The sequence below is a fragment of the Vicia villosa genome, unplaced genomic scaffold (genome assembly GCF_029867415.1).
Source record: "Vicia villosa cultivar HV-30 ecotype Madison, WI unplaced genomic scaffold, Vvil1.0 ctg.000195F_1_1_2_unsc, whole genome shotgun sequence".
Classification (NCBI taxonomy): domain Eukaryota; kingdom Viridiplantae; phylum Streptophyta; class Magnoliopsida; order Fabales; family Fabaceae; genus Vicia; species Vicia villosa.
The window spans coordinates 91,034-106,661 of NW_026705065.1; the positions used below are offsets into that span (position 1 = coordinate 91,034).

A 15,628-nucleotide genomic window follows, 5' to 3' on the forward strand; every position below is an offset into this window, starting at 1 on the left:
TCCTGTGTGTTATTTTTGTGTTTTATTTTCTAACTTCAAACTTTCGTATCTCTTTACTCATAACTCCGATTTGCATGTTCTTTATATCGTTGGAAAGCTTGTGAAATGTACTACCTCATGAAATGATTGATATTGATTGATTGTAGGTTATTCATGTGCGTTTTCCTCTTGACATTTGTTGTCCTTTTTATGTGTGCGTTAATTGTTCATTTTCTTTTAGCTTATAATGCAATAACGCAATTCCGATTGCGATATTTGTTATCTCTAACTTGTGTGCTAGTATGCAAGGTGTTATACCCCAAAATTTGCCCACATATTTTTCAAGAAAACTCCAATCTGAAAATTAAGGGTCTCATATAATCATGGATTTTTATTTCAACAAATATCCTGACATATGAAATACTTAGTTTTTAGAATCTTTCTTATACAGTAATTTGGCTTGCAGTTGAATTTATTCTTACGCAAACACCAAATACTGTTTATTACTTCACACATGCTATTTATTTATTTACAGATAAATAGTACTGACACAATTGGTACAGAGTTAAATCTTTTTGCAGGCGCAGAATCAGGAAACTCAGACTGTACTGGTAACAAGTAGATTATTATTATCTTTTGTTTCCCACTAATTTTTGTACTATATTCCATTATTTGCAAAAATCTTTTCAAATCTCTTTTTCAAAAATCAAATCTCTCCTTTTTCCAACACTATCATACACTTTCTTTCAAATCTTACTTCCACTCAAATTTTCCTTTTGTACGGAATCACATCATTCCCCAACGTCTCTTTCCTTCTTTCCATTCTATAAATACCTCTCATTTTCTTCCATAAAATCTCACATCAAATTCCAATTCATCTTTCAAATTCCTATCTTCATAATCCATCCTTTCTCTTCTTCCCTGACAAGAATGGCAAAGTGGATAGAGACACTGTTTCTTACAGTCATCACCATTGCTACGGTGATCATGACTTTCTTCTGCCTGCATAGTCCTGAGGAGTGTGGACCTGCAATGGTTATGCTCCCAATCATCTACATGTTATTGTTCATAGCATGGGTCATTAATCGTCATTCTTAAAATTTGCCGTATTTCTTATTTCTTAAATGTACCGTTTATTCGTCGTACTGTTCAATATAGTATGTGATATTTGTACTGTCAGTATTAAATGTTGTACTATTTGTCATAATATTGCTTAGTTACTAAGATAATATTTTGTGTGTTTTCTGCCAGTCAAATATTCCTATTTCTGTGCATTAAATGATTTTCAGGGTTATTATCGGTAATTTTGCCCGCATACCGTAAATATTAGTTATTTATTATGTCTGTGTTTTTCTAACAAGTCATGTAAATAAACTTTCATTTTTTACATAAAACAAAAACAAAAAACAACAAAAAAGAAAATTAACTTTGACTGTTGATTTTTCACTCTAACTGCTACGTCAATACCTGAACAGTCAGTCGACAGCCAAACTGCTGGCAGTACAATTCTCAGTGTTTTGTACCATCAACCAAATCAATCTTTCACAATTCAAAATTCCAAGATCTTTGTGCTAGAAGTCTTCTGAATATCACGCGATTAGCAGAGACTCAACACTGCACAAAAATCAGGTACGCTTAACTGTCTCCTACACAAACAGTCCCTAATCAGGGTTTTTCTTGTTTTTACAGGAGCAACAAGTTTTGAGAGCTCAAATGGATTTCATACACATCCATATATCTCAAAGTACCATCATACAAATTTTCAAACTTCAATTCACTCAGACGCACCGTCGGCAGCTCAAACAGTCAACAGACGACCCGTTTGACCAAAAAAGTCAACAGACAGTCAAAAATGAAATTTTTTGTCAAAGTCCATATTTTGTCAAAGGATTCATCATTTGATCATTGGATGATCATAATTCATCAAGGAAAGATCAAAAATCAACAAAACCCTAAGATTCAAAATTAGGGTTTTTGCCTGAAAAGTCAACTCAACTTTGACTGATCATAACTCTCTCATCCTTCATCCAAAAAATTCAAACCAAAGCTTGTTTTGAAGGAAATTCAATTATCTTTCAAATGCCATTGATCCCATGGTCATTGGATTCACCATTTGAAAAATATGATCAAAGACATTACAGGTCATTTTCAAAGTCAACAAAAAGACACTTTTTTCAAAAGGACACACAAGGAGCTTCAAAAATCATTTTGACATGAGACCAAAGACATTGGTTAGAGGACTCTTTGAGGTTTCTAAAAAGTGCAAGATCTCCTTCATATGACAAAAATTGAAGGATTTACACCTTGTTGAAGTTGGCTAAATTTTGGGAAAATACATGAAATCAACATTGCTCAAAAATGCATTTTTTCCAAAAGGGGCCAAGTTTTCAGCATTCAAACATCATTTCCATGATGATATGGGCCTCCCACGACCAAGACTAAGCCCACATCATTTTTTATCTATTTTTGGCATATTTTTATCTTATTTTAAGATTAAAATAAAAAAGAAAATGAAATGGATAAAGAATAGCTTGTATTCCAAGCAAGACTCATTCAACTCTGTCCCAAAGCAAAGTACAGCAGAGGAGAAGAAGAAAATCAAGCCATGGTGGCTTAAAGACAAAGCTACCAATGTTGAAAAAGTCAAGATTCCAAAAAAACTCATCAATGCTTTTGGCTTAGTTTCTAAGCACTCTAATGCTTATAAATAGGCTATAGCACTTCAGTAATAATAGAGACAGAGATAGAGAGCAAAACTCTTGTTTGTAACACACTTGTAATCTCTCAAAATATTCAAAGAATTTTGAAATTCGAATTCCAAATTTAAGTCACTTTCCATTCAAACTAAACACTCAAACACGTTCCTTGAACATCACTGAAACTATCCCAATCAATTACAAGCCTTGAAGCTCACTGAATCGAGCTACACAGGTCAAAATTTGTTCAAACTAAAATCAATTCGTATCTGGTTATTCACACATGTTTAACAAGATGTAGACATACTATTGAGTTTGGTTTGAGGTGTAGATCATTTCTGGAAACTTAATTAAAGTTTGGACACGTACAAATGAAATCACCATTTTAGGGTTCATAGCTTCAAAATTAGGGCTTTCCAAATTAGGCAAAATTAGAGGTTCTAATTAGTACCATTGAATTCGCATGGACCAAACGAATTGAACTGATAGGTCGCGCCAAGTTTATGTGTACGTTTGACCCTATTCGCTATTTTGCAGGTTTAGTAAGTAACCAATTACAGCGCTTTTGGTAAGAAAGCGCTATTAAAAGTCTTGTCTGAAGGTTGAAGACGAAGACGTGTCACCCCCCTATTGGTTCTGACGCGCGCGTTTTTTTGAATATAACCCTTGGTTTCAGTGTTTTGCAGGCGTGTCATAAGTGATGTTCCCTCACCATCTGGACCATCTGATCTCATTTATGACTCATCCAACGCTCCAGATCACGCGTGCACATCATACTCCCTCATAAATTTCCACACAGGATCAGTATCCTTTTATTTCTATTTTATTTTCTATTTTATTTAATTTCTTTGTTAAATTAATTAAAAATAGTTTTAAAAATCCAAAAAATACACAAAAAATATTTTTAGACTTCTAAAATAATATACTATTTTCTGAAATAAAAATATTTTATTTTTCTTCAAAATTTCAATATTTTGCATAATTAATTAGTGTATATTTATATATTTGCTTTTTAATTATTCTAACCAATCAAAAAAATCCCAAAAAAAATTGTTCTTTATATAAAATATTGTTTATATATTATAAACTAATTTTGTACATATTTTGAATAATTTTATCTTTGAGTTTTAATTATTTGTATAATTATTTGCATAATTATGTTTTAATTAACTTAAATCAATTTCAAATCAATTTCAAAAATTCAAAAAAATTAGTTTTGTTTTAAAATTAATTAACAAATATTTTGTATATAGTTTGAACTTAATTTCTAGGTTTAAATCTATTTTCATCTTTTTCTTCATTTTAATTTAATTAATCATGCATTAATTATAATTAAAATCAATCATAAAAAAAATCCAAAAACATGCCTTTTATTTTTCTTGCAATTTAAATTCCTAGATAAATGTATAGGATGTCAAATTCATGTAAATAGGCTAGTTTACGTTTCCTGCACAATCGATGTAATAGCGTAGATTTACTTTCCGCACTTTACATTTCCGCACTTTAATTTCCAGCACATATAAACTGCGTGTATGTCAAAGATAAAATTGAACCGTTAGATCACTAACTTCAAAGATAAATATCTGAATCCAATCACAATCACACTTGCACCTCTTAAGGTAATCCCTTCTCATTCTTTCAAAATCAAAGTCAAATTCTACTGTTTTGAGTACAAAATCGAACCTTGCTTTTATATCCGGTGAAAGGATAGATTTTTAAAGGAAATAGGATAAAGACCTTACAACTCAGGGTAGACCTCCTAGTTTGCTTGCTCAAATCAAAACAAACAAAATTCTCATACACTGTTGTTTTTTCAAAACTTTCAAAAAAAGACAATACTTTGTATACATCCAAACACGGATTATTACAAAGTTAACGTTCTTTTCAAAACATCTTTCGAAAGATAAACAAGCATTTTGTATACATCCACACACGGATCATTACAAAATTCAATTTACAAAGGTATTTGAAACCACATATGAGCAATTTCAGAGCAATTGAAAAGTGATCGAAAAACAAGTGAGCTAAGCAAACTTAAGAGCCCATGGATAACCATGGATACAAAGGGTGCTAACACCTTCCCTTTGTATAACCTACCCCCTTACCCAGAATTTCTTAAAGGTCTTTTTTCTGTGTCTTTTATAAACCTTTCCTTAATTGGATAAAATAAAAGGTCGGTGGCGACTCTGTGAATTTTCAAAATGCGAAAGCATTAAGCGACAAAAAAGAGTCAGTTCACGTATCTCTACAGATCAGAGGTATGGCCCGGTATTAAAAAAAATCGGAGGTCCACACAAGGCTTTTGGATGGTTACCGATCGATGCCTATCACTCGAGTGTTCCGCTTCACTTGCGGGATACGATTCTATATCACTTGTATCGTGTTCTCGACTTGGAGACACGATCCTTTTACTTTATATCTGCTTGTTTGGTTTGCTTGTTCCTCTTGCAGGTGTATCGTGATTATGCTCGACGTATGAGTCGACATTTGTGCGCTTTATGGCTAATCGGTGTGCTGACTATTTGCTTTTGCTTTGCTAGCTCGCTCGCGGGATTCTTAGTTTCTTCGCTTCGCCTCTATTTAGTTTACGGATCATCATCCGTTTGGTATTGATCCCGTTTCATTTTATTTCTCTCGCACTTTATCGCTTTTCTCGCATCATCCTTTAACATGAGAAGTAGGACCTAGACATGCATCTGGCCAAGCCCTCGAAAGAGGCTCTATTTTTGTTGGTGTGTTTATATTTGTGCTTTGCGGCAGGGAGTCACGGTGTAATAAGTCCTATATGGCACTCCGTTAAGTCCTCATGGAAGGCATACGGTCAAGGGTTCGTAATCAACCCCCGCCTAGTCTCATCGAGTCTGTTTGGTAGGCGCACGCCTCGCGTTGCTGGCTTCCGAACGTGCAAAAGATCTTGTTATCGAGTATGTCAGGTAAAGGGTTCATGCAATCGGACCCCCGCCTTTCCTATAGCTCGCGTCGCTCGACGTTGATGCTCGGTGTACGCACGCACCGTTTTCCTTTACGATCCGTGACGACTTGGTTGCTGAGAGGGGTCCGCCCTCTTGTCTATGGCCCGATCATTTTTGCGAGGTCTAATGCTTGGTTGACTTGGGTTGAGCTGCTCCCCTTGGCTATGGCGGGACCGCTTTTCTACCATTCGGTCAGTACCGTTGGTTTGTTTGCTTTACGAGTGGATGCTCGTTTGTGTGCTATATTTGTTTGCTTCCCCTTTTTATCGTAGGTTGTTAGCTTAGCTTAGATTTGCACCCTTTGTATGATAACATTAGGTAGCAAGCTTTCCCCCTTAGCTTAGGTCTTCCTCATGCATCTTTTAAAACACAAACCACGCTCTTTGATTTTCTTTTCTTAAGAGCTTGTTATTTCCGCTCCATTCCCAAGCATAAGTCTCCAAAGGTCGAGCAGCGGAGTGTGAATGTAACTCGTTCACCTAAAAAACACAAAACAAACAAAAATTAGCTAGCCGAGCTACGGTACCTCTGATTCCGCAAAACGGATACGTAGGCAGCGGGGTAGGGCCCGTGCGAGCATAACTCTTTTTTTTTCCCTACATTCTGCATTCATTTTAGTCCAGATTAGCGCATTTTGCTTACACACCCATAGATATAGACACTAGCGTGGATACCATCGAGTACGATGGGCGCGAGGGGTGCTAACACCTTCCCCTCGCGTAACCGACTCCCTTACCCTTTTTCTCTAGTCGTGAGACCGTTGTTTTGTTTTGTGGTTTGCTGGCATTCCCTTCCTTTTCAGGATAAATATGTTAGTGGCGACTCTGTTAATTTTCGCGGGTAGCGACATCTGGCGACTCTGCTGGGGACGTCTCGACCTGTTGCTGGTCCGGACCTAGCGAGTCGATTCTAGCGCTTGTGTGTTTATCTTTGGGTGTTTTTACTGCTTTGCATATTTACCTGTTTGCATTGCATTCTATGTGCGCTTTTACTTTTCTGCATCATATTCTGGACTGTCTGGATTTCTATCTGTGGGTGGGTGTTTCAAGAGGTAAAAGGCCCAATACCCAGGCTATGAGTGATACCATAGGAACTAGGAATAGAGTGGCCGTGACGGACAGAAGGCGTATGCCTGATTGATCTGATCACGTATCCACGGGCAGAGCTTGGTGGAATGAGGCAATATCGTATGATAACGCCTACATTCGATCCTCTGTTGGCTTTTTGACCTACCTTGGCCTAGATTTACCCGTGAGTGGGGGGGGAATCAATCATTGCTTAACAGGTACATTGATGGTGACTTCGGATCTTGTTCGTGGGTTACCGCTGTTCTTGTTCGTGGGTTACCGCTGTTCTTGTTCGTGGGTTACCGCTGTTCTTGTTCGAGTGTACTGTTGGTTCCTGTTCGTGGGGTACTATGGTTCTTGTTCGAGTGGTAGTCTGTGTTCTGTTCCAGTGTGTTGTTGACTATGGGCTTTGGTTCTGTGGGTTGACATTCTATGTACCGTATGGTATACCATCTGGGGGCCGAACCTTTGGCTCTATACTATGTGTGTTACCGGCAGTCCAGAATGCCTGGTGGGCGGCAACAAGTCCCACCATTTTGCATCATAGCATATTTATTTCCAAAAGAAACGCAAAAAAAATGTATAATAATAAGCATTTGCATGTCATATTTTCAGGGATATTCAGGAGTTCACCCAAGTTGAAGATGGACATTTCTACTGATACTGTCAAGGAACGCACGAGGCATACCAGAGCTTATAAGATTCCGGATATTGATGTTTCGGGGTTGATTGGTTTGAGTTCTCGGTTGGAAGGGGAGGTTCTCCGTGACTTCAATCATGATTATGGCAATTTGCTCTCCATCCTCAAAACATCTTTCGATCCGATGGCTTTGATCACCCTGTTTCAGTTCTATGATCCGCAGTTGAGGTGTTTTACATTTCAGGACTATCAACTGGTGCCAACACTCGAGGAATTTTCTTACATACTCAACATCCGAATCACTGATGATGTAACTTTCATTCGAGTTCCCGAGGTTGTGAGATTTGAAAAAATAGCTGAAGCTCTTCACATGGGTATAAAGGAGGTGGAAAGAAATTGGAAGTCATCGGGCGGTGTTTCTGGTTTCTATCTTTGCTTTTTGATCAGTAGGGCTGAGGATGCGGCGAAGAAACAGCAGTGGGTTGATTTTAGTCGTTTGCTTGCCATCATGATTTATGGTATTGTCTTATTCCCTTCAAGAGAGAACTTTGTGAGTTTGGCGGCGATTTGTGTCTTTATGAACAAAAACCCCGTGCCAACGTTGCTTGCAGACGCTTATTTTTCGATCCATTCCAGAAGTAAGAAGGGAGGATATGTTGTTGGTTCTTGTCTTCCGTTGTTGTATCAGTGGTTCATGTTGCATTTGCCGGTGAGAGGACCTTTTGTGCTCAAGAAGAGTTCTCTTAAGTGGTCAGATAGGATTGTTAACCTCACATCTTATGACATCAGGTGGAACTATTGTGTGGGGAAGATTTGGAACATCATCACTAGTTGCGGTCAATATCCCAACGTTCCTCTCATGGGAACCAGAGGTTGCATTAGTTACAATCCGACACTCGCCTATCGCCAATTGGGATATGCAATGGAAAGGGCTCAGAATGATGTAGAAGCGTTTGAATCAGTGTACTTTGCTGATGGTAAAGATTCTATGGAGCTAGAGAAGATAGCGTATGCTTAGACCAAAGTTCACAAGAGATATCAGACTACTTTGAGCAAGAAAGTTCCTATTGCTATGGGTCCTTACCGAAAGTGGATTGAAGCAAGAGTGACAAATCTGTTGTTGCCATTTGCGAGGTCATGTCCATTGTATGAGCAACCTCCCGTGGTTTTATCTGATACCGTTGCGGCTGAACTCTATATTCAAACTGAAGCGGACAACATCAAACTAAGAGCAAAGGACAATGAGGTTGGCTTGGAGAGGTATTTTCAAGATCGCGAAAAGGCGGAATTGGCTCGTAAGCTCAAGCATGCGCAAGGTGAGGGTTCAAGCATGACACGTGCCCAAAGGCGATCTCATGACTTGATGGAAGAAAGCTTGTACCGAAAACAGCAGGAATGTGCAAAGTTGCGAAGGTCCGAAAGTAATAGCAAGAGAAGGATGCAGGATTCAGAACAACAGTTGATGGAAGAGAAAGCCAAGTCAGCTCGACTTGAAGAAGAGCTTGCAAGACTCCGATCCCAGCGGAGAGGAGATGGAGGAGCTCATTCTGTTGTCAGACGATCCTAGTGCTGCTGTGGTTTGGATTTGTTTGGGCTAGGGGTTTGATGTGATGTGTATTCTTGATGTTTGTCGCCCATGTCCAGGATTGTTGGATGGGGTCGCATTTTGATGTTCTGGATTTCTTTTGTATGCCTTATATGCACATTGTGACACGTTTATGTGTTTTATTTGTATGAACTCAAATTCTCGGTTATGTTTGAATGAAATATGCTCAGTTTGCTGAATTATTCTCGTGCGGATTGTTATTCAAATATATTTGGTATCAGGGTTTCTATGTCCTATCTGAAAGTGGGATGAACTCTTGGATACCTGAAAATTGACAAACATTTCATGCATATCATTCATATATCATACATGTCATGTATTTGCAGGTTTTGCAGGTCTTATATCTTATGTCTTGCTGTTTTGTTATCAGAAGGAGTTCTAAGACGGCTAATCACTCGTATCCGACTAGGAGTAATCAGAGAAGGCAAATGGAACAGATTCAGGAACAAATGGCAGAGATGAGAGCTCAACTGACAGAGCAGATGAATGCGCAGATGGCGCAGTTTATGGAAGCATTGACTAATGTGACCAAGGGGCAGGATGACTTGCGAGTTCTTGTCGAGAACTCCAGAAGGAATGAGAATGGAGGACATCCAGGGCTGTTTGATGATGTGTCTGGTAGAATTGACGATCATCATGATCCGAATGAGTTTGATCATGTGGGAGGGCACTATAATCCTTTCAATCAGCATCACGGGTTTCCACCTCCACCTCCGTCTCGTTTGTTGGGAAGGAGAGATCATCAGAACCGTGGTAATTTGGATTTCAATGTTGAGAATTTTGACCAGGTATCGAGGCATAGTGCTGATGGTGCACATGATGAAGTTGAAAGGTATCGTCTGATTGAAGAACGTCTCAGGGCTGTTGAAGGCAAAGGGGTGTTAGGCATGGATATTAATGACTTGGGGTTGGTTCCTGGTGTGAGGATCCCACCAAAATTCAAAGTTCCATCTTTTGACAAATACAATGGGGCGACTTGTCCCATGACTCATGTCAAGGCTTACTATCGCAAGATGTCAGTTTATTCGGAGGATGAGGGTTTTCTAATGCATTTCTTCCAGGATAGCTTGGCTGGAGCTTCCTTGGAGTGGTATGTTCAACTTGAACGCACCCATATCCATTCTTGGAGAGATCTTGTGGAGGCTTTCATTAAGCACTATCAGTACAATGTTGATATGGCACCCAACAGGACCCAGTTGCAGAGTTTGGTTCAGGGGTCTAAAGAATCTTTCAAAGAGTACGCTCAGAAATGGCGTGAGTTAGCTGCAAGAGTTCAGCCACCGATGACTGAACGTGAGATGATTGACATGTTCACCAATACCTTGTCTGGACACTATTACTTGGCTTGCAGTGCTTCAGCTAACTTTTCTGAAATGGTGAGATATGGCGAACGTGTTGAGATGGGTCTAAAGATGGGGAAAATTCAGTTGGGAGCTTCTTCTAATTCTGCTGGTGGTAAGAAACAAGCTGAAGGTTATGCCAGAAGGAAAGAAGGAAATGCGGATGCCATATATGGAAGAAGGGGTTCGGGGAGAAGCAATTCACGGGTTAATGCTGTCATTATCCCAGTACCACAACAACAACAACAGCAGGGACAACGTTCCAGTAATGATCGTTATCCTCCCAGGACTAGGCCTCACAGAAAGATTGATCCGATTCCTATGACTTATGCTCAAGTGTTGCAACATTTGCTCAAAATTGAGAAGATTACTTTGAGAGATGCTCCGAATGCTCCGGACACACAATCTCCGAATTACAATGCGAACGCACGATGTGCTTTCCATTCAGGTGCCGCTGGGCATGATACCGAGAGGTGTATTACGTTGAAGAACAAAGACCAGGACTTGTTGGATCAAAATATTATTCAATTCACTCCTACACCCAATATTGTCAATAATCCGATGCCTGCTCACGGAGGTTCGGGTGTGAATGCCATTAAGAGTGAAGAGATAAATGTTGTATCTGATGTGAGCTGTTTGACGTTTCCTCTGGTATCTGTGAAGCAACATCTGATTAATAGCGGTATCTTCCCAGGCTGTGGTGTTGATTGTGAGAGTTGCAAGAGTCAACCCGAAGGTTGTGATGATTTGAAAGGTATGGTACAAAAGCTGATTGATGAGGGTCCTCTTCAGTTCTATCGAAGGTTGAGAGGTGCGAAGAGTAAGGATGGTGAAGTGTCCGTGATCTCAATTCCTTATGATCCAGTTGTTCCAATATGTATCCAAGTGCCTATTCAGATACCTGTCAGTATCCCATATGAGGAACAACCAGCAGCGTTGATGATTACTGTGCCAGGGCCTATTCCATATGAGAGTGAGAAGGCCATCCCTTGGCATTATGGTTCAGATGTATATTACTATGGCACGAAGGAGGAAGGCGAGCCATCTAAAGAGAAGCTTGTTGAGGCCTCAGTTGCAAACACTGATGATTTCACCGGTACTGGTAGGATCACTCGCAGTGGTAGGGTGTTCTCTCCTCAGCTTGTTCAAAACAATGCAGATGCTTTGGCTAAGGCCAAAGGAAAACAAGTAGTGACCGATGTCCAGAATTCTCCGATTCAGAGTGGGGCACCTGATAGTGCTGTATCTTCCAAGGATGTGGAGGAATTATTGAGAATCATCAGAAAGTCTGATTACAAAGTGGTTGAGCAGTTGGGTCAGACCCAGTCAAAGATTTCCATCTTGCAACTGTTGATGTGTTCAGAAGGTCATAGGGATGCTCTCTTGAGAATCCTGAATGGTGCTTACGTCCCGCATGAAATATCTGTGAATCAGCTAGAGGCGGTAGCCAATAATATCTCCGTTGGAAATGGTTTGGGATTTACTGATCGTGATCTTCCTCCAGAAGGAAGAAACCATAACAAGGCTTTGCATATTTCGATTGAGTGTAAGGAGACGACTTTGTCCCGTGTTTTGGTTGATACTGGGTCTTCTTTGAATGTACTTCCCAAGTCGGCCCTCATGCGAATTGACTATGCTGGTGTGGAGTTAAGGCCTAGTGAATTGGTTGTGCACGCCTTTGACGGTTCAAGGAGGTCTGTGTTCGGAGAGGTAGATCTACCAATCCAAGTGGGTCCTCAGATCTTTACTACAACCTTTTATGTGATGGATATTCAACCTGCTTACTGTTGTTTGTTGGGACGACCGTGGATTCACAAGGCTGGTGCTGTGACATCCACTCTTCATCAGAAGTTGAAGTATCCGGTTGACGGTAAAGTGGTGACAGTTTGTGGTGAAGAAGATTATATCGTGAGTCACTTGTCCTCTTTCCGATATGTAGAGATCGAAGGCGAAATACATGAGACGCCATTCCAAGCGTTTGAAGCTGTAAATGCTGTGAGAACTCCTCCTTATGAGATAACGAAACCAGAAACGGTTATGTCCTCTTTGAAAGATGCTCAGGTTGTCGTTGAGACTGGAAGAGTGGAAGGCTGGGGGCAAGTAATTGACGTGCGTCCCAAATTTGACAAGAATGGTCTCGGTTTCAATCCTGGAAAGCAGAATGCATCGCCCAAGTCTGGTGTCCTTAGCCCGATCAAGTTCGTGAGTGGGGGTGTCATTCAAGACGGTCAGGTTAACGCCATGGTCAATGGTGAAGAGGTGGATAGTGATTGTGACTTTGATAGCTGGATTCGTCCAAGTATTCTTGGGGAGATGCCTCGCAACTGGACAATCGAAGATGTCATCCAAGTTACACAAGCTCAGGAGTAAATTCCTTGTTTTTACTTTTCTTATCATGACATAATTCCTACGCTCTGCCCAAGGCGTAGTGAATCATTTGTAGGGCCATGCAGTTCGCATTTTTCAAAGTTAATCATGAAATAAAAGGACGTTTTTGCATTCAAATGTTTTGCTCTTTGTCTTTCTTTTTAACTTTTTCCTTTAAATGGCAATGTTTTTGCACACACTTGCACATCGATTAATAAAAATAAAACTAAAATAAAAACATCAATCATGCAGATGTTCCACTACTACGGATTCCATTGGTAACGGTTCCGCTATTGCTTATTATGATTTTGACAATCCGATCTACCAAGCCAAGGAGGAAGCTTATGAAGATTGTGATCTCCCCGACGAGTTGGCCAGATTGTTGAAACAGGAAAAGAAAGCGATTCAGCCGCATCAAGAGGTAATCGAGATGGTAAATGTTGGCACTAAAGAGCAGGTCCGAGAAGTCAAGATAGGGGCTGCGCTTGAGAATAGTGTGAAACAGAGGCTTATTGATATGTTGAAAGAGTATGCAGATATCTTTGCTTGGTCCTATGAGGATATGCCTGGTCTTGATACAGATATTGTGGTACACCGTCTACCTCTCAAGGAAGATAGTCCTCCTGTCAAGCAAAAGCTTCGGAGGACTCGCCCAGATATGTCCGAAAAGATTAAGAAAGAGGTTGAGAAACAATTTGATGCTGGCTTTCTGCAAGTTGTGAATTACCCGCCGTGGGTTGCGAATATTGTTCCTGTACCTAAGAAGGACGGAAAGGTCAGGATGTGTGTTGATTACAGAGATTTGAACAGGGCGAGTCCAAAAGATGATTTTCCTCTTCCCCACATTGATGTGCTGGTCAATAATACTGCTCCTTTCAAAGTGTTTTCCTTCATGGATGGCTTCTCTGGGTACAATCAGATCAAGATGGCACCAGAAGACATGGAGAAAACAACGTTTATTACACCATGGGGAACTTTTTGCTATAAAGTCATGCCTTTTGGGTTGAAAAACGCAGGGGCAACGTATCAGCGTGCTATGGTGACTCTTTTTCACGACATGATTCACAAAGAGATTGAAGTGTATGTCGACGACATGATTGCAAAGTCTCACACCGAAGAAGAGCACTTGGTTCATTTGCAGAAATTGTTTGAAAGGCTTCGGGAATTCAGATTGAGGTTGAATCCAAACAAATGCACTTTCGGAGTGCGATCCGGAAAGCTATTGGGCTTTGTTGTTAGTGGGAAAGGTATTGAGGTCGATCCTGCAAAAATAAAAGCTATACAAGAGATGCCTGTGCCGAGGACAGAAAAAGAAGTTCGTGGTTTCTTAGGGAGGTTGAACTACATTGCTAGATTCATCTCTCATCTTACGGCCACTTGTGAACCAATATTCAAATTGCTAAGAAAAGATCAGACGACCAGGTGGAATAATGATTGTCAAAAAGCATTTGAAAAAGTGAAAGAGTATTTGCAGGAACCTCCGATACTAATGCCTCCAGTTCCAGGAAGGCCTTTGATTATGTACCTCACAGTTCTTGAAAATTCAATGGGATGTGTGTTGGGTCAACATGACGAGTCTGGCCGAAAAGAGCATGCAATATACTACCTTAGCAAAAAGTTTACCGACTGTGAATCCCGATACTCACTGCTCGAGAAAACTTGTTGTGCTTTGGTATGGGCTGCTCGCCGGCTGAGGCAGTATATGTTGGTTCACACCACCTTGTTGATTTCCAAGATGGATCCTATCAAGTATGTTTTTGAGAAGCCCGCTCTTTCCGGAAGAGTAGCCAGGTGGCAAATGATCCTGACTGAATATGATATCCAGTATACTACCCAGAAAGCCATCAAAGGTAGTGTGTTGGCAGATTATCTCGCGCATCAACCGGTTGAAGATTATGAACCGATGAAGTTTGAATTCCCCGATGAAGATGTCCTGTATATCAGAGATTGTAACATTCCTGGACCAGAAGAAGGACCCGAACCAGGATCGCGATGGACGCTCGTGTTCGATGGTGCCTCTAATGCACTCGGGAATGGTGTTGGAGCTGTAATTACTTCTCCATCAGGTTTTCATATTCCGTTTACAGCCAGAATCTGTTTTGATTGCACTAATAATATGGCTGAGTATGAGGCCTGCATATATGGTATTGAAGCTGCGATCGATTTGCGAATCAAGTATTTGAAAGTTTAGGGGGATTCCAATCTTGTCATTAGCCAGATCAATGGAAATTGGGAAACTCGCCATCAGAATCTGATTCCATACAGGGAACATGTGATGAGACTCATTCCGTACTTTGATGAGATCACATTCGAGCATATTTCCAGAGAAGAGAACAATCTTGCTGATGCTCTCGCTACTTTGGCTTCCATGTTCAAAGTGAAATGGGCCAATGAAGCGCCTAACATTACCATCAACAGGTTGGATGAACCAGCATTTTGCTTTGAGGCTGATGTTGAATTAGATGGTAATCCCTGGTATCATGATATCAAAAAGTTCCTCGAAACTCAAGAGTATCCTCCCGAAGCGTCGGTGACTGATAAGAAGTTTCTGAGAAGGTTTGCAGCTAAGTTTTACCTTAACGGTGGTGTATTGTACAAGAGGCATCATGACGGTGTGTTGCTCCAATGTGTTGTTAAGGAAGAAGCTTCGAAAATTATAGAGGAAATGCACGAAGGCGAGTTTGGTACCCATTCTAGTGGGCATACAATGGCTAAGAAGATCTTGAGGGCGGGTTACTATTGGTCCACTATGGAAACTGATTGTCATAACCATGTCAGAATTTGTCACAAGTGCCAGATCTATGCTGATAAAGTGCACGTGCCGCCTGTGCCTTTGAATGTCTTGACTTCTCCGTGGCCTTTTGCAATGTGGGGCATTGATATGATTGGAGAGATTAGGCCTACTGCTTCTAATGGACATCGCTTCATTTTGGTTGCCATCGATTACTTCACCAAGTGGGT

The 15,628-nt window shown here is 40.4% G+C and overlaps 1 protein-coding gene across 1 annotated transcript; it reads left to right on the forward strand.

The window, feature by feature from the left end:
- The first annotated feature begins 7,358 nt into the window (after positions 1–7,358).
- Positions 7,359–8,372, forward strand: LOC131625233 (uncharacterized). The gene has a single exon (XM_058896120.1). The coding sequence runs from the start codon at positions 7,359–7,361 to the stop codon at positions 8,370–8,372; it is 1,014 nt and encodes a 337-aa protein (XP_058752103.1).
- The last annotated feature ends 7,256 nt before the right edge of the window (positions 8,373–15,628 follow it).

Coding starts and splice junctions, on each gene's coding strand:
- LOC131625233 (XM_058896120.1), top strand. CDS start 7,359: ATGGACATTTCTACTGATACTGTCAAGGAACGCACGAGGCATACCAGA.